Source organism: Canis lupus, chromosome 18, assembly GCF_011100685.1.
Source record: "Canis lupus familiaris isolate Mischka breed German Shepherd chromosome 18, alternate assembly UU_Cfam_GSD_1.0, whole genome shotgun sequence".
Taxonomy (NCBI): domain Eukaryota; kingdom Metazoa; phylum Chordata; class Mammalia; order Carnivora; family Canidae; genus Canis; species Canis lupus.
This window is the reverse complement of record NC_049239.1, coordinates 55,068,297-55,090,974: the sequence shown is the minus strand read 5'-3', so window position 1 is coordinate 55,090,974 and position 22,678 is coordinate 55,068,297. Positions and strand designations below refer to the sequence as shown.

The following is a 22,678-nucleotide window of genomic DNA, read 5'->3' as shown; positions in this document are numbered from 1 at the left end:
TCTTGGGGTCCTGGGATCAAGTCCTGCATCAGGCTCCCTGCTCAGCAGGGTATTTTGCTTCTCTCTCTCCAGGGACACTCATTCTCTCTCTTGCTCACTCTCTCTCTCAAATAAAAATAAATAAAATCTGGGACGCCTGGATGGCTCACCAGTTGAGGGTCTAGCTTTGGCTCAGGGTGTGGTCCTGGATCCTGGGATTGAGTTCCACACCGGGCTCCCTGCATGGAGCCTGCTTCTCCCTCTGCCTGTGTCTCTGCCTCTCTCTGTGTGTCTCTCATGAGTAAATAAATAAATAAATCTTTAAAAATAAATAAATAAAATCTTAAAAAAAAAAAAAAGAAAATCCATAGTTAATATCAAACTCAATGGTGAAAGATTGAAAGCTTTACTCCTAAGATCAGAAACAATTAAATATATATATAAAGATCAGAAACAATATAAAGATATCTGGTCTTGCCTTTTTCTTTCTCTTTCTTTCTTTCTTTCTTTCTTTCTTTCTTTCTTTCTTTCTTTCTTTCTTTCTTTCTTTCCTTCTTTCTAGATTATTTGTTTATTCATGAGAGACTCACACACAGAGAGAGGCAGAAACATAGGCAGAGGGAAAAGCAGGTTCCTCACAGGGAGCCCGATGCGGGATTAAATCCCAGACACCGGGATCACACTCTGAGCCAAAGGCAGATGCTCAACCACTGAGACACTCAGGCTTCTCTGGTCTTGCCACTTGTATTCAACATTTTACTGGAAGTTTTAGCCATAGCGGAAAGTAAATAAAAGGCATCCAGATTGGAAGGAAAGTAGTAAAAACTATATTTGTAGACGGTGAAATCATATATAGAAAATCCTAAAGAACCCACACAGAAACCATCATCACTAATAAATGAATTCAGCAAAGTTGCAAAATATAAGATCAATATGCAAAAATCAGTTGTATTTCTACACACTAGCAATGAATAATCTGAAAATGAAATTTAGAAAAGTAATCTCATTTACATTACCAAAAAAATAAAATATTTAGGAATAAAATTTAAAAAGGGTTATAAGACTTGTACCCTGAAAACTACAAAACATTGTTGAAAGAAATTAAAACAGGCCTGAGTAAATGAAAAGACACCTTGTGTTCATGGATTGTTAAGAACCAATATTGTAAAGAAAACAGAATGATCTACAGACTCAATGCAATTTCTATCAAAATTCCAACTGTCTTTTTTGCAGAAATGAGCAAGCTGATCCTCAAATTCATAGGGAATTGTAAGGGACCATATATAGTCAAAACAATCTGGAGGGCAGCCCCGGTGGCGCAGCGGTTTAGCGCCGCCTGCAGCCCAGGGCGTGATCCTGGAGACCCTGGATCGAGTTCCACGCCGGACTCCCTGCATGGAGCCTGCTTCTCCCTCTGCCTGTGTCTCTGTTTCTCTCTGTGTGTGTTTCTATGAATAAATAAATAAAATCTTAAAAAAAAAAAAAAACAATCTTGAAAGGGAAGAAAAAATTGGAGAACCCACACTTCCCAATTTCAAAACTTCTAAAAAGCTACACAACCAAAACAGTGGGGTACTGGCATAAGGATAGACATATAGAGTAATGGAATAAAATTGAGAGTCCAAAAATAAACCCATACATCCACTGTCAATTGATTTTCAACAAGAACACCAAGATCATTCAATGGGGAAGGAATAATCTTTTCAAATAATAGTGCCTGGAAAACTAAGTATCTGCATGCAAAAGAATGAAGTTGGACCTTTACCTCACACCACATACAAAAATTAACTCAAAATAGGTCAAAGACCCACATGTAGGACCTGGAGCTATAAACTGTAGAAAAATTAACAATAAATCTTTATGACCTTGGATTTGGTAATGATTTCTTAGACAAGACGCCAAAGAACAAACAACAAAAGAAAAAATAAACTGAATTTCACCAAAATTTCAAAAAAAACTTCAGTGCATCATAGGATATTCTCAAGAAGGTGAAAAAAATGACCTAAAGAATGAGAAAAAATATTTGTAAATCATATGTATCCTATAAGTATTGTCCAGAATATATAAACAAGTCTTATGGCTCAACAATAAGAATATAATCTAATTAAAATGGGCAAAAGGATTTGGATAAATATTTCTCCAATAAAGACATGCAAATAATCAACAGGCACACAAGAGGTTCAACAATCATTTATTGTTAGGGAAACGCAAACCACAATGAGATACCACTGCACACTCACTAGGATGGCTTTTTGCAGGACATAATAAGCATTGGTGAGGAGGTGGAAAAACTGAAATTCCTTCTTTTGCTGGTGGGAGTATAAAATTGTACAGCCACTGTGGAAAACAGGTAGTTCCTTGGAAAGTTAACCATTGAATGACCATATGACCCAGCCACTCCACTCCTAGGTATATACCCGAAAGTACCAAAGCCATGTGTAAAGAAAAACTTGCCCCGTATATACATAGTAGACAGAAAGAAAGAAAGAGAAAGAAAGAAAGAAAGAAAGAAAGAAAGAAAGAAAGAAGAAAGAAAGAAAGAAAGAAAGAAAGAAAAAGAAAGAAAGAAAAGAGAAAGAAAAGAGAAAGAAGAGAAGAGAAGAGAAGAAGAGAAGAGAAGAGAAGAGAAGAGAAGAGAAGAGAAGAGAAGAGAAGAGAAGAGAAGAGAAAGGAAACAATCCAGATGTCCCAAAAAAAAAAAAAATCCAGATGTCCATCAACTGAGGAATGGGTAAACAAACTGTGGTCTATCCATACAATGGAATATTACTCAACCCAGAAAGGAATGAAGCACTGACACATGGGTGACCCTTGAAAATGTGACGCCAAGTGAAAGAAGCAGGATATAGAAGGACAACTATCATATGATTCTACTTATGTGAAATGACAAGAAAAGGCAAATCCAGGGAGATAGAAGAAGCAGATGGATAGTTATTAGCAGGGATGGGAGAAAGGGGTGAATAGGGAGACTCTGCATGATGGTACTGAGTTTCCATTCAGGTAACAAAAATGTTCTGGAATTAGTGGTGATGATTCAATGAAGTAAAAGTCACTGAATTGTACACTCAAAATGGTTAAAGTGGTGAATTTTATGGTATGTGAATTTTACCTCAATGTTTTTACAAAAAGACAGGAAGGAAATACATCAAAATGATAACCTTTGGCGATTTTGTTTTTGCACTGCTCTGCATTTTCCTGTCTGTCTACAATAAACATGTAGTATAGTAACAAACTGAAATCTCTCTAGTCATTGAGTAAAACAAGCCTCTCCAAGTCCCGAGTGCACACAGATCTCCCAGGGATCTGGTTAAAGTGCAGATTTGGATTGAGTGGTGTAGGGGGGAACCTGCGAATCTGCATTTCCAGCAAGCTCCCCCAGACCTCCCTTTGAGCAGCCAGGCTCTAAAAGTCCGCAGCCCTAGGGGGTGGACAGATGGAGCAAGCAGTTCCCAAAGCTGTGCTGCCGACATGGAAAAGACCGTGGCCTCTGGATGCCCTCCCGTCAGGGCCTGGGTTGGGTAGGACATATGTACACTAAAATAAGTATTCATTGTTTATCTGAAATTCAGATTTAACGGACTATCCTCTATTTTTTATTTGCTAACTCTGAAGCCCCAGAGTGGGGTAGGGTTGGAGATGTGGTTGCCCAGGCGACCTGTTCCCAAGGCACTTCAAGGAAAGTAAGAGCAGTTTGCTAGGTGGTCTGGTTGACCTAATGGGCAGCCACCACCACGGCTCCACGGCTCACCCCAGGTGCCTTCCTCCCCTACTGCCCTTGGATCCATTTCACTTGCCTGGTCACCTCCTGGGGAAGGCTCCTGGAACGGGCTGGCTACCTGGTCCAACCGCACAGCGAGGAGTCCCCTCCAGGTCACCACTACAGGGCAGCCTTACCAACTGACCAACCCATGGCCAGTAACTATAGGAGGCAGTTTGCACAGTCACTACTGCAAGGAATTTGCACCAGGCTGACTTAGATTTGAGAGGAGGCATGGACGAGTAAGTAACTGTGTCTAGGCCTCGACACCCACCTGTTAACAGATGACATTCCCAAGTTCTGATGAGGATGAAATCCCATCTAAAAAGTTCTTAGCTTAGCGCACCGTCTGGCACCCAGTAAATGCTCGAGATATTGGGGAAACCATTATTTTTCTTCTCTTTCCCTCCCACAATGCCCAGCACAGTGCTGAGCACAGCTGACACCAATGTGTGCTCACAGAGCTAAATGGCAGGAACATTCTGGAACAGTGAAGAGTCACGTGCTCTGACCAACATAGGTGACCTCTTTACACCTTCCAGCTCTGATTCTAATTTTTTGTGACTTGAGGTTAAGTCCTTTCTTTCTCTATGCCTTGGTATCTTTGCAAAATGAGCAGCCTCTCATTAGCCCCAGTTCTGAGTTGGGATGGGGGTGGGTGGTGGTGGTAGGGGGATTGTGGATGGGGTCTGTGCCTCACCTGGCTGGCCTCAGTGGGGTGGAGTCCATGGGGAGAGGGCGGCTTGGAGATTCCAGTGTTCTCCCTGAGGCTGCGGTGAATCCTCTGTTTCTAGTTGGGCCGGCTCTGGCTTATTCCATGCTATTTCATTGTCATTGGCAGGACTGGGCTCGGTGAAGCTGGACCCAGTGTGTCCTGGTCCCTCCCAGTCCTTATTGTCTCTCTGCAGGAGCCAGAGCTCATGTGTTCATCCCTTGGGATGTTGAGTCTATCCAGCCTTTTAGGGATCAGGGCTGCTGGCCCCAGTATAAAGGTATTATCGTCTGTGTTGCTTCCAGGCCCCAGGCTGGCAGTGTCCCTCCCGCCCCTTGACCAGATATGCCAAGCCCCCTCCTTTACTCTCTTGATTTCTGCCCTGTTCTTTCTGTGATTGGCCGAAGAGGGGAGTGTGGGCTGGCAGTTTACCTTACATAGAGCCCGGAGGTAGCATCTGGGGCTGCTTGGCTCACCCAAAGGCCCCCTACCCACCGCCCCCAGTCAAGCTGGGTCCTCTTCTTCCTGCCCAGCTGAGGCAGGGTCTGGAAGGGCACAGTAGCAGGCCCTCTGTGATGCTCCTATTGCCATGGTGATCCTAGATGAGAAGGCCATAGCATTCTGTCTCTAGAACCTCCACACATCTTTCCAGTTCTGTTTTGCCTGCCCCCAGAGATGGCTCTTTGCTGGTGTCCTCAAGAGCACAGGCTCTGCTGCAGTCAACGTGTCTTCTGTACATCCCCTATCCTTTGGACCTCCCTCTGACCCCAACAGAAACCACTACCCTAACAGGTAAGCCTCCACCCCTCAGAAACTGACCTCCACCAGAGAGGTGATGGTGAGTCTCGGAAAAGCCTCAGGATTCAAAATGAGAAGACCCAGGCTTCAGTTCCAGCCAGGCCTTTTAGAGCTATGTGACCCTGGTTAAGACAGTGCCCTCCTCTGTAAAATGTAGATGACAATACCCAATTGAAGTGTCCCTCAGGAATGCCTCTGTGGCTTTCCTTCTACGTAATACCCTTCCCTCCTTCTCAGCTCAGGCCAACTCCTACCCATGCCTCAAGACCCAGCTCAGGGGATCCCTGGGTGGCGCAGCGGTTTAGTGCCTGCCTTTGGCCCAGGGCGCGATCCTGGAGACCCGGGATCGAATCCCACATTGGGCTCCTGGTGCATGGAGCCTGCTTCTCCCTCTGCATATCTCTCTGCCTCTCTCTCTCAATCTCTCTCTCTCTCTCTCTCTCTCTCTCTCTCTCTCTCTGTGACTATCATAAATAAATAAATTAAATAAATCTTAAAAAAAAAAAAAAGACCCAGCTCAGATGCTCCCTTCTCTGTAAACGTTTCTCTGAGTTCTGTAGACTTGACACAGAATATTAAGACTGGCTACTTTGTGTTAAAGTTATTTGTTCCCTTCATTTTTATTTGACCGGGAATTTTGGGCGGCAAGAATAAGATTAGGCTTAGTTTGGCATCAGAAATGGTTTGTTGAATGACTGCTTTGTGGAAGAGAAATAGGAATAGCCTGACCTTGACTGGGTTGGACACCATCCCTGCAGGGGTCAATCCTGGGGCCCTTTGTCCAAGCATGGTGTGGGTCAGTCAGTGCCTGCCGTGGCCTTGCTGTGTGCCTGAGATGCACATGGCTGGCTGGGGACATTTTCATGGCCAAGACCCAGTGGAAGAGACCCTGGCTTATACCTGGGGTCTGTCTTAGCACTGGGGTGTGGCCAGGAGCAGCTTCCTATGGGGTGTCTCTGTGAATGCCCTGGGGTGTCTGGGAGGAGAAGGGGGATGGTACAGCACTGTCAGCTGGTTCTAGTGGGCCTTTTGGGATATTGAAAAATATCCGAGGAAAAGAGAGGAGGACTTCAGTTGCCACCGTGTCTCCCACTCCCTCTCTTGGCTCTACAGCTGCTGGTCAGGGTCAAGGAGATGAAGGAGACATCCAGCATCAGTTCCAGCGTCCCTACAGACTCACCAGCCAACAGGGCTTCCAGGGCCAGAGCCAGCTAGTCAAGGGTGCCCTCCGGTGGTCACCATAGGCGAGGCAGGAACCAGACCGGGCAAAAAGAGAGGTGTTTCATTCATTCCTTCAACGGACATGGAGTGAGCATCGGCGTGCCAGGCGTGTTTCAATTTTAATTAAAAACCTATTGATCGGGATCCCTGGGTGGCGCAGCGGTTTGGCGCCAGCCTTTGGCCCAGGGCGCGATTCTGGAGACCCGGGATCGAATCCCACATTGGTCTCCTAGTGCGTGGAGCCTGCTTCTCCCTCTGCCTGTGTCTCTGCCTCTCTCTCTTTCTCTCTGTGTGACTATCATAAATAAATAAAAATTAAAAAAAAAAAAAGAAAGAAACATTTAAAAAAAAAAAAAAAAAAAAAAAAACCTATTGATCGTTCTGCTAAGTAGAAAGCTGATATTTTTTGGTGGGGGAAAAGGGAATACAAGGTAAGGAATTGCCCCTTACAGCAGTGATTCTCAAACCATGCTGCCCTTGGCACCTTGAGAAAATATCAACGTCTGGGACCCTAGTAGGTCCAACCAAATCTGGGGCAATGGGGTAGGGGCATCAGCGGCAGGCAGCCAGGCATGAGAACTGCTGGTTTGGAGAGGTGACTAAATTGTTACCCAGCATTCTCATTGCTGAGGGAGGTGTTAATGTCCCATTTTCCGGATGAGGAGCCTGAGGCCCAAGTTAAGGACAGCAATGGGAAGGATGTTTCCCACAGCACAGGCAGCAGGGGTGTGGCAAATATTCCTACCAGGCTGCTCCTGATCTCTGAAGGGACCCCCTCTGGCATTATTTTTGCTGTGATTAGAAAAGTATCCAAGGCGTTGTTGTGAAATAATGTCCCCAGGACAGAGACTTATAAAGGCAAAAGTGGTGTCCACGGAAGTCACCTGCGATCTCACTGTTAACACTGAGGAGTATGTCAGGGAGAGGGAGGAAGGGGGATGGGGACGGGGACGGGGAAGGGAGGGAAGGAGTGGATTCATTTTCAGGCTGAAGGTCATATTGTAGATCAAGGCTTCAGAAAGTGCCATCTGAAAACCACTGGCAGCATAATCCCCGAGGTGCTCATTAGAGACGCAGCCTCCCCGTGCCCCTACCTCTCACCAGGTGGCAGAATCAGACTCTGGGGCCGTCCCTGAGAAGCTGCACGTCTCCTACACGTTCCAGATCCTTCTCACAGCCATTCACTGAAGACCAATAGCCACTGCGGCTTCAAGCCATCACAAGAGGAGCCCGTCCTAGACACCCATCGCTTCCAGTGGCTCAGGAGGGCCCTAGCGTATGGATTGATGAATTATTTGGAACCAGGTGCTGACGGGCGGCCCCTGGGGCCCGGGTCCGTACCCCCGCCGGGCTGGGGCTGGAGGAAGCCGGCAGCACAACCAGCAGGGCTGCGGCGTCGACCCTCACCAGGCCCAGCCCCCACACAGCAGCCCCCTCCCCCGGCCCCTCCCCCACCTCCCATGGGACTCTGCCACCAATCACAGCCTGGACTATGACGTTACCGCCTGCCAACCCGAGCTCCTCAGCCGCAGAGGCCGGCCGCCGCCACTCTTAGGTGATGAGGGCTGCAGCAATGCCATCCTTTCTGGAGGCAGGGACTCGGAGACCTGGGGATGAGCGGAGACCCTCCAGGGCCATCACACACGGGTCGCAGGGCCAGGACTAGAAGCCAGGACTTCAGTGTTCTTTCCACTGCCCTCACTGCCGCCAAAGCCCCATAGGGCCCCTCTCCGGGCAGCTCCTGGCACCAGAGATGAGGACCAGCATCCCCCCCCCCTTCCCCAGCTCTCCCCGCAAGATCTTAGTGGTCAGGAACAGACCCTTCAATCTCTGTTATTTGAGGGCCCAGAGATGATGGCAGGATTGGGCCCATGGTGGAGGGAAGTTGCCCCAAATTCTAGCCCTGGTTCCAGCCCCTCCAAACACCCCCCTCGGCCCCAGCAGGAATTAGAGGGGCCCTGGCCAGGCCGTGCTGGCGGCTGCTACTGTGCAGATTATAAGGGGCCAGACAAGGCTCCTTTGTGGAGGCCTTGGCTTAGGCAGTCAAGTGACTGCTTAACAAAAGCGTGGGCAGGGCCAGCCCCTAAGTGTGGGCAGGGGTGCTGGCCACAGGACCCCCAAGAGTCCCACCCGTCCAGTGGCCAGAACTGCTGTGGTATCACCTGAGAAGACCAGAGCCCCTCCCGTGAGTAGGCTATCAGCCCAGGCAGGCTGCGCTGGGGCTTTGAGGGCCTGTGGGGTGGATGGCCATCCCTGCATTAGTGCGTGTGATGTGCGCAGCCGGGCAGTGTGTGTGCAGGTGTGGGGGCACTTGTGCGTGTGTGCAAACTCTCTGCAGTGCGAATGAGCTTGGTGTGCACTAGGCACAAAGACAGCCCAGCCACTGCAGCTCTGTCAGAGTGAGCAAGGAGGGGGTGGGTGTCCGTCATTGCTTCAAGAAGTTTTTATTGCACATCTCTCCTATGAGAACACAAGGAGGGAATAGGCAGTAAACAAGCAGGCATCCTGCAAAACATGATTTCAAGTATAATAAGATAAACACTATGTAGAGAAATCGACAAGATGAGGGGACAGAGAGTACCAGTGGCACTGGGATGCTATTTGCAGGGACAGTCGTTGGGAACATCCTTTCTGAGCAGATGACCTGAAGTGGGAATGAACCATACGGTTAGATTAGAAAGAGCATCCTCGGGACGCCTGGGTGACTCAGTGGTTGAGCGTCTGCCTTCAGCTCAGGTCATGATCCCGGAGTGGCGGGTTTGAGTCCCACATTGGGCTCCCTGCATGGAGCCTGCTTCTCCCTCTGCCTGTGTCTCTGCCTCTCTCTCTGTATGTCTCTCATGAATAAATAAATAAATTCTGAAAGAAAGAGAGAGAGAGGGGATCCCTGGGTGGCGCAGTGGTTTGGCGCCTGCCTTTGGCCCAGGGTGCGATCCTGGAGACCCGGGATCGAATCCCACGTCGGGCTCCTGGTGCATGGAGCCTGCTTCTCCCTCTGCCTGTGTCTCTGCCTCTCTCTCTCTCTCTGTGACTATCATAAATAAATAAAGAAAAAAATATTTTAAAAAAAAGAGAGAGAGAGAGAGAAAGAAAGAAAGAAAGAAAGAAAGAAGAAAGAAAGAAAGAAAGAAAGAAAGAAAGAAAGAAAGAAAGAAAGAAAGAAAGAAAGAAAGAAAGAATCTTCCAGGTAGAAGGATTGGCAAGTGGAAAGGCCCTGGGGTCACTGTTCAGTGAAAGTGATTTGAGCATCTCTACCAGCCAGACTCTGTTCTGGGCACTGTGGACAGGGCAGTGGACAAGACCGATCAGGCCCCTTACCAGTCTTGCTCCAAGATGGCTGAGGGTGCCTGGGGAGCTAATGAACAGGAGGGGCTCAGAACACTGCCTGGCTCAGAGGACTAAGCCTAGTGTGTGGACTTTGCTATTAGTTACTGCCTTTGTCATAACTTTAGGGCACAGACGTATCTGTCTCCTCTGCCAAGGCTGTGGGCAGCTCTGGGCTCACTTCATTGGCTTCCCATGTCCCACAGGCAGTAAGAGCCAAAAGGGCCTCTCAGGCTACCTCATCCCATTCCCAGTGTCCAGACAGGAAAGCCAAAGCCCAGAGCAGGGAAGAGTCCTGGCTAAGATCACTTATGAGGCCCAGACAAGCCTCGACCAAGGCCCCTGCTCCCTCCCAGCCCCCTATCAGTGTACCTCCCTGTCTGTCTACTAGGACCCAAGTGCACCTGCTGCAGCCCAGTGCCCGGCCATGACCGTCACCTACTCAAGCCAAGTGGCTAATGCCCGCCTAGGCTCCTTCTCCCGCCTGCTGCTGTGCTGGCGAGGCAGCATCTACAAGCTGCTCTATGGCGAGTTCCTCATCTTCCTGCTCAGCTACTATACTATTCGCTTCATTTACAGGTGCAGGGGGACAGGCTGGGGCCAGGGCCTGGGAGGGGTACAGCTGGGTCTTGGAACAAATAGCCAGCCATTCAGGGGGGCCGATGTACCAGAGACCTGTAAGGCTGATCTGAGCTCCTCCTGGCCAAGCCCTGGGAGCAGGGGGGGGGGGGTCGGAGGCGGGGTTTGGGGGTTGTGGCTGGGGAGGAGATCAAAGAAGGCAGCCTGGGAGACAGCTCAGTGCAGTCCAGAGTGTCTTTCCTCCAACCCAGGGAGAGGCGCTGGCACCAGGGCCTTACCTGGTCCCACTCCGCCATCCTGTTCTCCTGAGTTCCACACAAGCTCACAGGCCCAGGACATATTTTTTTGTCCCCCCAAAAAAGTGTTTACTTAAATAAAATAAAGGACGGATAAAAACCACAGAATATATGAAAGCATTTTGAATGGAAAAAGCCTTAATGACTGCAATGGATTGAACAACGATTAAATCCAGAAAGTTCTTGAATTCAAAATTACAATACCAATAACAAAGCACATCAGTTTTCTTTAGTTGTTACTCAGGCACCAATATATTTTTTTTTTCATTTTTTAGAGTTTTTAAGCTTATAGCAAAATTGAGCAGAACGTAGAGAGTTTCCATATACCCTCTCAAACACACACACACAGCTGCCCCCACTGTCAACATACCACAGCAAAGTGGCACATTTGTCATCAAAGATGAACCCGCATGGACACAGCATTATCACCCGAAGTCCATAGTTTACACTAGGGTCTACTCTTGGTGTTGTACATTCTATGGGTTTGGACAAATGTATAATGACGTGTATCTACCATTATACTATACAGAGTAGTGTCGCTACTCTAAAACCCTCCGGGCTCCACTTACTCATCTCTCCTTGCTATAAGTTTTTTTAAAGACCTTTAAACACTCTTTGTTTGAACCTGCTTTCAAACTATTTTTTGGATGCTTTAAAGGGGTCAGTGGTGCCTGCAAGGAAGTCCTTCAGCAGGATCTTCCTTCCTATCCCTCACAGAAAACCTCTTGCAGCCACAGAGCAGAGGCCCAGCTGGGGCTTGGGGCTGCTAGAGTGGGGCCTGGCTCAGGCCAGAGGAGGGGCCCTCGGGCGGGGCCAGTGAAAGAGACGGGGAAGTGGTGGGGTAGCAAAGAGGCAGCCACACTCCCACCCTAGGCTGGCTGGGCCGCGTACCTGTGTCAGCCGTGTGCTCCCAGTGTCTACATCCGCCTCCCTCCCCGCCACCAGGATGGCCCTCACGGAGGAACAGCAGGTGATGTTTGAGAAACTGACTCTGTATTGCGACAGCTACATCCAGCTCATCCCCATTTCCTTCGTGCTGGGTGAGCCCCCACCCCCACCCCCCGCGTCCCGGGATCCCAGTGCTGCTGCCGGCTCCAGAAAGGTGGCCTCTCGGCAGTTCAGGGCTGCAGCCCGACGGAGGTCAGACGTCAGGAGGGACGCCCTGCTGTTAGCACTCAAGACTCCCGCTTCTGGGGGCGGCAGTGACAGTCCCTGGAGCGTCTGCGCAGGAGGGGAGACCGGGCAGCTCTCTGGGGTGGACAGGGGGCCCCTGGGAGCGAGAACTGGAGGATCCTGCACCTTCCCGCGGGTCTGCTGGTCCTCCCCTGGGGAGCGCCCTCCAGGAGGGCTGGGGCTGGGCGCGCTCCGGTCAAGGGAGATGGAGACGCGGAGCCCGCGCCCTCGCCCCTCGCCCCCTCCCCCCGTGCTTCTCTTGCCCAGGCTTCTACGTGACTCTGGTCGTGACCCGCTGGTGGAACCAGTACGAGAACCTGCCGTGGCCCGACCGCCTCATGAACCTGGTGTCGGGCTTGGTGGAGGGCAGGGACGAGCAGGGCCGGCTGCTGCGCCGCACGCTCATCCGCTACGCCAACCTGGGCAACGTGCTCATCCTGCGCAGCGTCAGCGCCGCCGTCTACAAGCGCTTCCCCAGCTCCCAGCACCTGGTGAAAGCAGGTGGGCGGGGCCGGGCAGGGGGCGAGGTCGGGAACTGCGCGCGGGACCGCGGCTTCAGACGGGCGAAGGACCCTGGAGGGGCGAGGGGACCGTGGGGACCGAGGGCCGGGGCGGGGCCTTCTTCCTCCCTTCGCCCCTTCTGGTTGTGCAGTGCTCAGTCCGCACATCTGTGACCTCCATCCCCGACCTTCCCTCACGTGGTTCTGATGAGTCAAACCTTCTCGCGTGCTCAGGCCAGGACAGCGCGTAGTGGCCAATCAGTAACTACTGAATGGCAAAGGAGCTCGGTGGTGCCAATGGACTGGGGCTGGAATCCCGGCCACGCTGCCGACCCGCCGCTCTGCGGGCCCTCCCCATCCACTGCCTTCTTCACTCCATCCCGCAGGCTTTATGACCCCCGCGGAATGCAAGCACTTAGAAAAGCTGAGCTTGCCGCACAACACGTTCTGGGTGCCCTGGGTGTGGTTTGCCAACCTGTCAATGAAGGCGTGGATTGGAGGTCGAATCCGGGACCCTGTCCTGCTCCAGAGCCTGCTGGACGTGAGCTCACCTCACCACACAGATGGGGCTGGTGCAGAGTGGGGACGGTTGTGCTCTGGGTAGAACAGTTTCCTACAAAGAGCAGGCTTGAGAGTCTGCCTAGAACCTGCTTTGGGGTTGGAGGATTTTGACCAAGAGGATTCCACAACCCATGGTGGCCGGTCCCTTAAATTCCTCTCCTACTTCCTCTCTAAAGTGAGCCTCAGAGATACTGGTTCCTGGGTTGCTGTTTTCTTAAGATTTTATTTATTTGAGATAGAAAGCACAAGTGGGGGGGGGGAGGGGTTAGAGCGAGAAGCAGGCTCTCTGCTAAGCAGGGAGCCCCATGCAGGCTCTATCCCAGGGCCCTGGGGTCATGACCTAAGCCAAGGGCAGAGCCTAACTAACTGAGCCACCCAGGCACCCTATCCTGATCCCTTTTTGATAGATGAGGAGGCTGAAGCACAGAGAGGTTAAGTGAGCTGCCCATGATCACAGAGCCAGACCCTGGTACCTTGGGAAGAGCTGGGGGTTGAGCCTGGGAGAGCAGATAGGTGGTGGTCAGAACCCCAACCCTCCCTCCTGCTCCCCAGGAGATGAACATCTTGCGTACTCAGTGTGGACACCTGTTTGCCTACGACTGGATCAGTATCCCGCTGGTGTACACGCAGGTGAGGACTAAGCCAGTGAAGCTGCCCCTTAGGGAAGCCGGGACTGGGAGGACACAGAAAACAGCCTGTGATGGGAAGGGCTCACTTGGGGACTAAGAGGCCCATCCCGGGAGTTAGGTCTGGACTTTGCAGATTCTCTCTAGTGACAACTTTGAAGAGTCCAGGCTCCTGCCTGGTTCAGCCCAGGGGAGAGAGTATAATTATCCCCATTTTAAAGAGATCACAGGGCAGCCCTGGTGGCTCAGTGGTTTAATGCTGCTTTCAGCCCAGGGCGTGATCCAGGAGACCCAGGATCAAGTCCCACCTCGGGCTCCCTGCATGGAGCCTGCTTCTCCCTCTGCCTGTGTCTGTGCTTCTCTCTCTGTGTGTGTTTCTCATGAATAAATAAATAAAATTTTAAGAAAATAAAGAGATCACAGAGGGCCAAAGTCACAGGACTGTGCAAATCAGAGCAAGGGCTCATCCTCGCAGCCTAGGGAGCTTCCTGACCCCAGGTTGCCAGCCAGTCCATTTCTGCTGCCACCTCCTTTCCTCCCAGGTGGTGACCGTGGCTGTATACAGCTTCTTCCTGGCTTGCCTGGTTGGGCGGCAGTTCCTGAACCCAGCCAAGGCCTACCCTGGCCACGAGCTGGACCTTGTTGTACCTGTCTTCACATTTCTGCAGTTCTTCTTCTATGCTGGCTGGCTGAAGGTAAGATTCTCTGCAACCAGACTGGCTGTGGTCATGGCTTTAGAAGGGTCATGGCTGACCAGGAAGGGAGGATCTCAGGGCCCCCACCATGACCCTCTTGTGTACTCCTTCCCCGTGTCTTTACATTTGAAGAAACTGAGACCCAGAGAGGAGTGGGACCAGCTTGAGGCTGGTGTCTGATCCCAACGTTGCACCACAGTCCTCGAATTTAGCAGGCTGGGCAGATACAGGGAAAGTTCAATTGTCAAACCATTTGATGCCCCCTCAAGAGAATGTTCCCCAAATATTTGTCCAGAAAAAGGGAAATGCATGGATTGAGAATGTCTGTGGCAGGCCCTGCTGGTGAGGCAATTCCTCTCTGTGCCCTAGGCTCTGATCCCAAATTTGTCCCCTTTGCTTAGTAAAACCAAAGTCCTGATGTTAACTGCCCCAGCCCCCACCCTTTCAAGGCAGATTAGCACCACCTCTCCTCACTCAAGATATCCATCTGTGATGGGGGTGAGGGGCGGGGTGCCTCATCCCCACCCCAAGTGGTGTTTCCAAGTATTACTCCCACTACATCCAGGGCTCTTCCTAACAGAACTTCTGAATAACACAGTTTTCTCTCCATCTCTTTATCTTTCCTGTTTCTCACCCACTCTCCCTTTTTTCTTTTTTTTTTTTGGTAGTGGTGCTGGGAGGTTGGTATTTTTTGGCAGGTGATGGTAGGTTGCCTCCTCCCTCTATCCCTCCTGTCCATGTATGGAGCATGTGTGCACGTGTGCAGTCCCTCCCTATCCACACCCTCGTCCCAGCAGTCATCTTCAGCCGCTGCAGATAAAACCAGGTCACACCATTTTTCTGCTCAAAATCCCCTAGTGGTTTATAGGATGTCCCTTGAATGCTTAGTACAGTCCATCACTACTGTGGAGATTTGTCAGGGGACTTCAGAGGTTAGCACTAGGACTCTGCCTGCCTGGGCCACCCTTTAATTGAACACAGCCTCCCACGTATAAACTCTGTGGCTTTGAAAATAATGAATATATGAATGTTGGAAGACTTGAATGAGTAAATGAATGAATGCATAGATTATGGAACTCCAGGGAAGATACAGTGAGGGGAGGTACCGGTGGTGACTCTGCCACGTGATAGACTGAAGAACAGCTCTGGGTGTTCAGGGAGCAGCTGGCTCAGAGAGGGGCTCAGGCTCAGTGTCCTGAGAGAAGGGGACTGTGTGCAGGTGCCTATGAGCGTGGGTGGCTGGAGGCCTTATATTCTGGCTTTGGAGATGGTGGTCAGGCAGGAGGGGCATGATGGGGTGGGATGTGTAATGAGCAAGAACAGAAGTTTAAGGGCAAGGAGCAAGACCGCAGGGAATCTACCTGAGGACTTCCAAAGCCTTACCTCTCCCCAAGGTGGCAGAACAGCTCATCAACCCATTTGGAGAGGATGATGATGACTTTGAGACCAACTGGATTGTTGACAGGAGTTTGCAGGTACTTGGGGAGAGACGGAGCCTGTCCTGTGGGCCTTCCCTGAATTGGACCCAGGGAGGGGACCCCACAGTTCCATAGGGAGGCCTTATAGTGAATTGCCCCCCACCTCCTGGCCCACTCTTCACTCACAGGATTCTCACCCCAACTTAATAAGGCTGCAGATAAGCATTAGTCTCTCCATTTTACAAGTAGGGAAACTGAGGCCCAGAGAGAGGGAAGTGACCTCTCCAAGTCATCTAGCAAGGTTACAGTCCTGCTTGGGCTGACTTTTCTGTTGGACTTCTCCTTCTGTGCCTGGCAACCAGGTGTCCCTGTTGGCTGTGGACGAGATGCACCAGGACCTGCCCCCGATGGAGCGGGATATGTACTGGAATGAACCAGAACCACAACCCCCCTACACGGCTGCTTCTGCCCAGTATCGTCGAGCCTCCTTTTTAGGCTCCACTTTCAACATCAAGTGAGCAGTGCCAAGGAACCACTTTGTTTAGTAGAAAAGCCCAAGGGCAAGGACTTAGGAAAGCACTAGTTAACATGTATCAGATGCATGCTGAGGGTGGGGAGCTCCACTAGGCTCTTTATATAAACTGTATTTTTCTTCCCAATAATCCTGATTTGGTTATCTCCAGTTTTCAGATGATTATGTCCAAGTTCAGAGAGGTTAAGAAGGTTGCTCAGCCCAAGGTCACACAGTTAGCAAGCCGCACCTGTGGATGTATGCCTGCTTCTGTCTCCACCCCCTTAATCCTTACCTTGTACTGCTTAATAACTCTTAAAGCTATAATGGCTTTTAGGTAACTCAGGCCTAAGTCCCCCAAGTCTAGAATTGGAAACTGGGACTTACCCAAGGGCTGACAGTTATCAGTGATGCAGTTGAAATGTCGGACGCTGGTTCCTGACTCTGGTCCAGAACTACGCTTTCTGATAAGCCAGGGTGTTTAAATGGGGAGTGAAAGGGGGTGGAGGGTGTCCCTGGCTGGGGAAGAGGCAAGCCTGTGCCAGCAAGAGACTGATTCATCACAGGTACCTTCTGGGTAGACTCTGTGCTAGAGTTCAGGCCTCAGGTCACCCACAGGGGCCAAACTTTCCTGCACATGATTCCCATTTCCCTGATTTGGTCTGTTTCCCTTGTGAGCTGCAGCTGGGCCATCCCAAACAACCCCCTCTCCCAGGAGGACAGCAGAGAGGACTTTGGAGAGTCCTCTGCATGTCAGGGTCCATATCATCCAGGTTTTCTTCCACAGTATTGAGCACTGTTATCCTTTAGAAACCAAATATCCTGCCTGTTAAGCCATAATTCAAATTAGCTAGAGTCCCGAGTGGGTGTGAGGAAGGTTCGAAAAAGTGATCAAATGAAGGATGGAGGCTTGCTTAGGTCAGAAACATTTCTGGAAGTTGCTTCTGAATTCCATATGATCTGTGCTCTAGCAGCTGAAGGTTGGGTGGGGAACAGAGGATAATGATAAATAGACCTCATCTCCAAGGAACACACCATTTTTAGTGAGGGAGCTCAAACCCAAGGCCCAAACTCTGGACACAAGGTACAAGGTACTGAATGCCTAGGAGAGAGACAGAACATAGAACAGAGACCATCTGTGGCTTGGGAGGTGGCCTCCAGCTGGACCCTTAAAGCATGGGGAGAATATGGACGCAGTCAAGGGCAGGCCACATTCTGGGACAATGGGCTTTCTCCTGCAGAGCGAAAGGCTTTGGGCTCCCAAGAAACCACACTTCTTTGTGGGTGCTTGGAACCACAAACCCCTGGCCAACCCAGAGTCACTCCTGGGCCTCCTCTGACCCGGGGACCAGTAGTTCAGATCACTTGAAGGGAGAGGTGGTAAAGGAAGATGGAGATAAAGAGAAAGCCCATAAGTGCCAGTCCAGGGAGTTCAGTAAACATGGGCAAGAGGGAACCACAGAACCTCAAGGTGAGCTGGGTCCAGAAGGAGTAAGAGGTCAGTGCAGGGCAGGATGGGTCAGGAAAGAGAGGAGTCCAGGCATTGTGAGAACACTGTGTGTCCTTGGCTTTGGGCCAAAAGGAGGGAAAAGATAGGGTACAAGAGAAGTCAAGTCCTGCTTTGGTCCTTTGTCCCCTACTCAAGTAACCCCCCCTGCTTCTTTCCAGTCTGCATAAGGAAGACATGGAGGAGGAAGAGGAAGGCACTCACGCTGGCATCATTGGCCGCTTTCTAGGGCTGCAGTCCCACGACCACCAACCCCCCAGGACAAACTCAAAGACCAAACTACTATGGCCCAAGAAAGAAGGCTTTCTCCAAGACGGCCAGCCCAAGAAACTCGGGGGTGCCAGGCAGACCTCTAGGGACAAGGAAGACAGCAAGGCCTGGGAGATTAAGGAGGAGGGTGCTTTTGAGACTGCTGCATTTTATGGGAGGTCAGGCTACCACAGTGCCCCACAGACGCCCCTCAGCCACACACCTATGGTCTTCCCATCTGGACAGTCAGCACCCTCAAGCCTACGCAGAGTCTCAGGGATAGACGGCGCTGTCAAAGACCAAAGCCTACAGCCTGGGATAAAGACCAGTTCTGAAGCACTCCCAGAGAATGTTGGGTTCTCATTAGAGAACCCAGAATCGGGTCACGTGAAGAGGAAAACTGTCGAGTTTAACCTGACAGACATGTCGGGGACCCCTGAACATCATCTCAGAGACTCAGATTTGAGCCAGTCAACTAGCAACTTACACACTATACTCAAGGGCCACGGAGATCCCTATTGGGCCTTGGAAAACAGGTCTGTCCTTTACCTTAACCAGGATCACTTCACTGCCCGCCCCCCCCAAACACACACCTGGGTGAGAAGCCCCATCACCTTCCCTTGCTGTGATTCTACCCTCCTTCCACCTTCCTGGGAGCCGATTTTCCTGTGGTTCCATCTCTGCCAGAGGATGCTGGATTTACACCCAATACTGGCTTGCGGCACATACCTAGCCACCTCAGCAAGGGCACCGGGAAGTTTGAGAACTTTGCTCATTTCACCAGAGCCTGACATCACTGGCTAGGTATGTTCTTCTCTACTGAGAAGAATGAGGCTAGGAGGCCACTAGGCCGGGGTTAGATGGTCAGAGGTTATCCCTGGACCCAGCTTGCTTTGTGTAGCAGACATAGAACCCATGAGGCAGAACTAGGGACTCTGGGCTGTAGCCCAAGAACTACATTCACTGCCCAGGCTTAGCTCAGAGATGGCTTGTGAACACTTCCCCATAACCTCTCCAAGGTCCCCAAGTATGTCTTTAAAGTGTTAAACCCTTGGGAACTGGCAGATGGTTAAGGTGAGGGCATCCAAGTCCCTTGGGGTGTATCTTCACTTTTGGTGGGGGGAACTCAAGACTTCTGAATTTGAAATAGCTCTTCATGCCTTCTTGGGGGCAACCCGCAGCTGTCACAAAACCATCAGCTGTTCCCGTATGTTCTGGGTTTCACTCAATTAGACACACCCTACCCCAATTGTGTGAACTTAACTTCTTGTTTTCTAGATTCCCAAGCAGTCACTTCTGTGGTCAAAACACATACTTCATGAAAAACTTCTAAAAGGGTCATAATCGGTCTTAGATCTAGCTAGATAGAAACTCCTACAAATTACTGTGGCTTATCTAGGAAGGGCTAATTAATGTAGTTGTTAGCATGGAGGGATGGGCTCCGCAGTCGGCTGACACTTTTTTTTATATTTTGGGATTCCAACCTTTGCCCTAACTCCCAACTATTTTAGTACTGAAATGATGATCTTCCATGTTCATGTTGTAAACTTTCTCAAATTCTCTCTAGGGATGAAGCACATTCTTAGCCTGTTTCCCAAGGGAGACGCTTCATCGGCCTGGTCCTACCTGCACGTACACCAGCGGTACACTGGTCTAGTCACAGCCATACAGCCGTCCACACTGAAGAGTATGTTCGTAGGACAGCCTGAATTAAATGGTTAGCTTAGTGGAAAACAAAGTCCATAGTGTCAGGTCTACTTAAGCCCTTAAGATACTTTTTGTACATAAAAATTGTAAAAAGCTGGAATCAACCACTGGAAACATGTAATTCAAAACCTTCAATTCAGAATCAGGAGTCCTTAAGTCCTGTCTGAATTCAGCACACCCAGCCTCAATTATCATTTCCTAACTAAGGACTTTAATAAAACACAAATCCCTCCCTAGGCATGTCATTTTGGTTACTGTGACTGAACTACAACACCTCAGCAGATTTCACAAAGATGACCTACTAAATACATTTCTAGCCCATCCCAAGAACTCAAGAAACAACAGCTGGGTACCAAATTACTTTATTTGAAGGAATGATACAAACGAAAGAAGTAGATGTTTCGGTACAACTTATAGAAAAGGTAAAGGTAACCCCAACATGCATGCACTGCCTCGGTGACCAGGGAAGTCACCCTGCGGCTATGGGAAGACAGCCTAAGGCTTAGCTCTCATTATCACTGTTTCCCAGGGTGTGCTTGTCAAAGAGATACTCTGCCATGCCAGATTCGGGAGCCCCCATCTTGCGCAGGTTGGTTACATGGTCACCCAATTCTTTGATGGATTTCACCTGCTCGTTCAGGTAATGAGTCTCAATGAAGTCACACAACTAGAAGACAGAATGGGGAAGAATGTTAACGGTACACTTTCCCAACCCCTAAAGAGGGAAATGACTCCCTCCATTCTCTCCCAGACTGCCAACACTCACGTGGGGGTCATTTTTATCAGTGGCCAGTTTGTGCAGTTCCAGTAGTGACTGATTCACGCTCTTTTCCAAGTGTAATGCACACTCCATTGCATTCAGCCCATTCTCCCAATCGTCACGGTCTGGTTTCTGAACGAGAGGAGAGGAGGTCAGGTCAATGCACGTACAGCCTCTACCTATTATTGCCCAAGTCAGCAAACACCTAACATGCAATCGTTGTGCTTTGGCAAGAGGGACATCCCAGTTTCTCCCACAATGGTTTCCAACTTAACAGCCTTGTGCCCATTACCGTTCACCTCCTTCAACTTAGAAGATAGGCTTAAAAAAACACAGAAGCCAAAAGTACTTCATTTTATAAGAGCAACTGCTAGCTTGAGGGATTTCTGACACCCAAGGACTTGCCGGATAGATGAGACACAGGATCTAAGATGTTTTGTTCACCTTAATATCCTGAAGGAAGATTCGACCACCTCGTTGGTTCTGCAGCTTCATCAGTTTCTCAGCATGTTCCCTCTCCTCATGAGATTGGTGGAGAAAATATTTGGCAAAGTTCTTCAAAGCCACATCATCGCGATCAAAGTAATAAGACTGAAAAGAGAACACGAACATGTTCTGTTAGGAATTGCCAAGCCTAGCCTTTCTTCCTCAAAGTCCAGCAAGAAAGGAGTCTGCACTGAAGACCGCGGACAGGCTGTGCTCTTGGACAGAACACAACACTAGTCTGTACTCTAAAACACAAAAATGAAACGCAGTCCTGGACATTTAAAGTTTACTGCAAGGAACCTTTAGAATATCATAGGGAATTGCCCCCAGCAGATAAATTCTTAAAGCCCTATATGAGAGCAAACTTCTTCTGGCCAGTGTCGCATTTGATTGGAGAGGGTGTGGGAGTATTTACCCTGTACTCCCTAACTCCCTGATTAAACCCATGTTAAAACATGAGCTTGCCAGCTTACAGCATACTGACGGATCTCTAAGATTAACCCATTAGGCAAGGTGACAACTGCTGGCAACGCTAAGCTGTACAAAGAAACTGCCAGCAGAAAACAGAAAACTTGATTCCGTTTTTAGACACTCGCTGAATCCAGGTGTTCCTGAAATGGAATGGCAGTCGCGGAAATCCAGGCCTATTTTCAAATTCATCTGGAACAGGTCTATTCTTAGATAATTTGCACAATCGTAAGGCAATCCTTTTTCTTTTTTTTTTTCTTTTGCAATCCTAAGGAAAACGCCCACCACACCGCCTAAAACCAGGATTTTGGAAAATGGATTCCATCGATCAGCACGGAAAGTTTCCTTGCCCAGTGACTGTTGGTGTAGTTTATTCTAAAACCAAGGGTTCAGCCACAAAAGGATAAAGTACTAAATGCCCGGGCAAGAGGACGGATGACTAAGACAACCGTGTGCGCAAAAGGGGAGATTTCCCTGCTTCAAGTGGGACTGGGCGATAAGCAGAACAGAGCGGGTAGCGATGGCTGCTCCAGAGTGGTCGGCCCCCGGGAGATAAGCCACTGAGCACCAACCCCCGCCCCCAACGGTTGCTATTCGACACCATTACCCAGCAGGCTCCGCCAGTCGCAGGGAGGACGGGGGCTGGACCACTTCGCCCCCGTCACCCAAGCAAAAGGACAGCCTCGGGGCCACGTGATCGACACGGAGAACAGGATGGAAACGCACACCCCGCTTTCCTAACTGCAGGATTGTGCCGGTTGCAGCTGCCGCAAGTCGGGGATTCCTTGAAACCAGGCTCTCTCTAAATACGAAGCGGCGCGCAGAGGCGGCCCTTGACTAAGAGGGAGCCCTCCCAGGGGGCCGTCAGAAAGGCCGAGCCGGCCAGAGTTTCTGCGCACGTCCTGAGAGGCCTCGAGCAGCGTCCATTTTCCAGCAGGGCGAGCAGGGGCGGGAGGGCCCAAGCGTCAGCCACACCCCCGCCCCGCCCCGCCGCCCGGAGCCCGGAGCCGAGCGGCGCTCACCATGGACAAGTAGACGTAAGACGCGTAGAGCTCCAGGTTGATCTGGCGGTTGATGGCGGCCTCGGAGTCCTGGTGGTAGTTCTGGCGCACCTGCGAGGGGGACGCGGTCGTCATGGCGGAGGCTGAGGAGAGGCGGCGGCGGCGGCGGCTGCGCGGCGCTGGGGCGGCGGCGGCGGAGGCCTCGGGGCGGTCCGAGAGCGCTGCGTGGAGGTGGCCGAGGGCTGGCTCTGAGCGGCGGGCCCGGGGAGGGGAGACGAGCGCCGGGTTCCGTCCAAGCACTGTTGAAGCAGGAAGCCGCGGCGACTCTCGGCGGAGACTGGCGCAGACCG

At 50.5% G+C, this 22,678-nt stretch overlaps 3 protein-coding genes and 1 long non-coding RNA gene across 5 annotated transcripts in view; 2 read left to right on the top strand and 2 right to left on the bottom strand.

Moving 5' to 3' along the window:
• The window catches only part of RAB3IL1 (RAB3A interacting protein like 1), a 44,933-nt gene extending 39,926 nt beyond the window's left edge, over positions 1-5,007 (bottom strand). For both annotated transcript variants that reach the window (XM_038564312.1, XM_038564316.1), the window contains exon 1: positions 4,437-5,007. Coding sequence is in view for 1 of the 2 variants with exons in the window: in XM_038564316.1 (XP_038420244.1) it covers positions 4,437-4,465 (29 nt within the window). In the remaining variant the exon portion in view is untranslated. The remainder of the gene's footprint in view (positions 1-4,436) is intronic.
• Positions 5,008-5,067: 60 nt separating this feature from the next.
• On the top strand, positions 5,068-6,608 carry LOC119864284. The gene is made up of 2 exons (XR_005373678.1): positions 5,068-5,240; positions 6,360-6,608. It is a non-coding gene; the product is annotated as an uncharacterized LOC119864284 (long non-coding RNA).
• Positions 6,609-8,579: 1,971 nt separating this feature from the next.
• Positions 8,580-19,849, top strand: BEST1 (bestrophin 1). The gene is made up of 11 exons (NM_001097545.1): positions 8,580-8,652; positions 10,183-10,370; positions 11,612-11,706; positions 12,107-12,340; positions 12,726-12,880; positions 13,453-13,530; positions 14,069-14,221; positions 15,616-15,696; positions 16,002-16,153; positions 17,819-18,442; positions 19,474-19,849. The coding sequence occupies exons 2-11, from the start codon at positions 10,219-10,221 to the stop codon at positions 19,490-19,492; spliced, it is 1,743 nt and encodes a 580-aa protein (NP_001091014.1). The 5' UTR covers positions 8,580-8,652; positions 10,183-10,218; the 3' UTR covers positions 19,493-19,849.
• A 175-nt stretch (positions 19,850-20,024) lies between these two features.
• Positions 20,025-22,642, bottom strand: LOC403631 (ferritin, heavy polypeptide 1). The gene is given in 5 exon segments (NM_001003080.1): positions 20,025-20,114; positions 20,116-20,280; positions 20,380-20,505; positions 20,818-20,964; positions 22,350-22,642. Coding segments are annotated over 4 exon segments (552 nt in total). The 5' UTR covers positions 22,464-22,642; the 3' UTR covers positions 20,025-20,114.
• Between the last annotated feature and the right edge of the window lie 36 nt (positions 22,643-22,678).

Coding starts and splice junctions, on each gene's coding strand:
- BEST1 (NM_001097545.1), top strand. CDS start 10,219: ATGACCGTCACCTACTCAAGCCAAGTGGCTAATGCCCGCCTAGGCTCC. Junction 10,371..11,611: donor ACTATTCGCTTCATTTACAG/GTGCAGGGGGAC, acceptor CCCCGCCACCAG/GATGGCCCTCACGGAGGAAC. Junction 13,531..14,068: donor TCCCGCTGGTGTACACGCAG/GTGAGGACTAAG, acceptor CTTTCCTCCCAG/GTGGTGACCGTGGCTGTATA.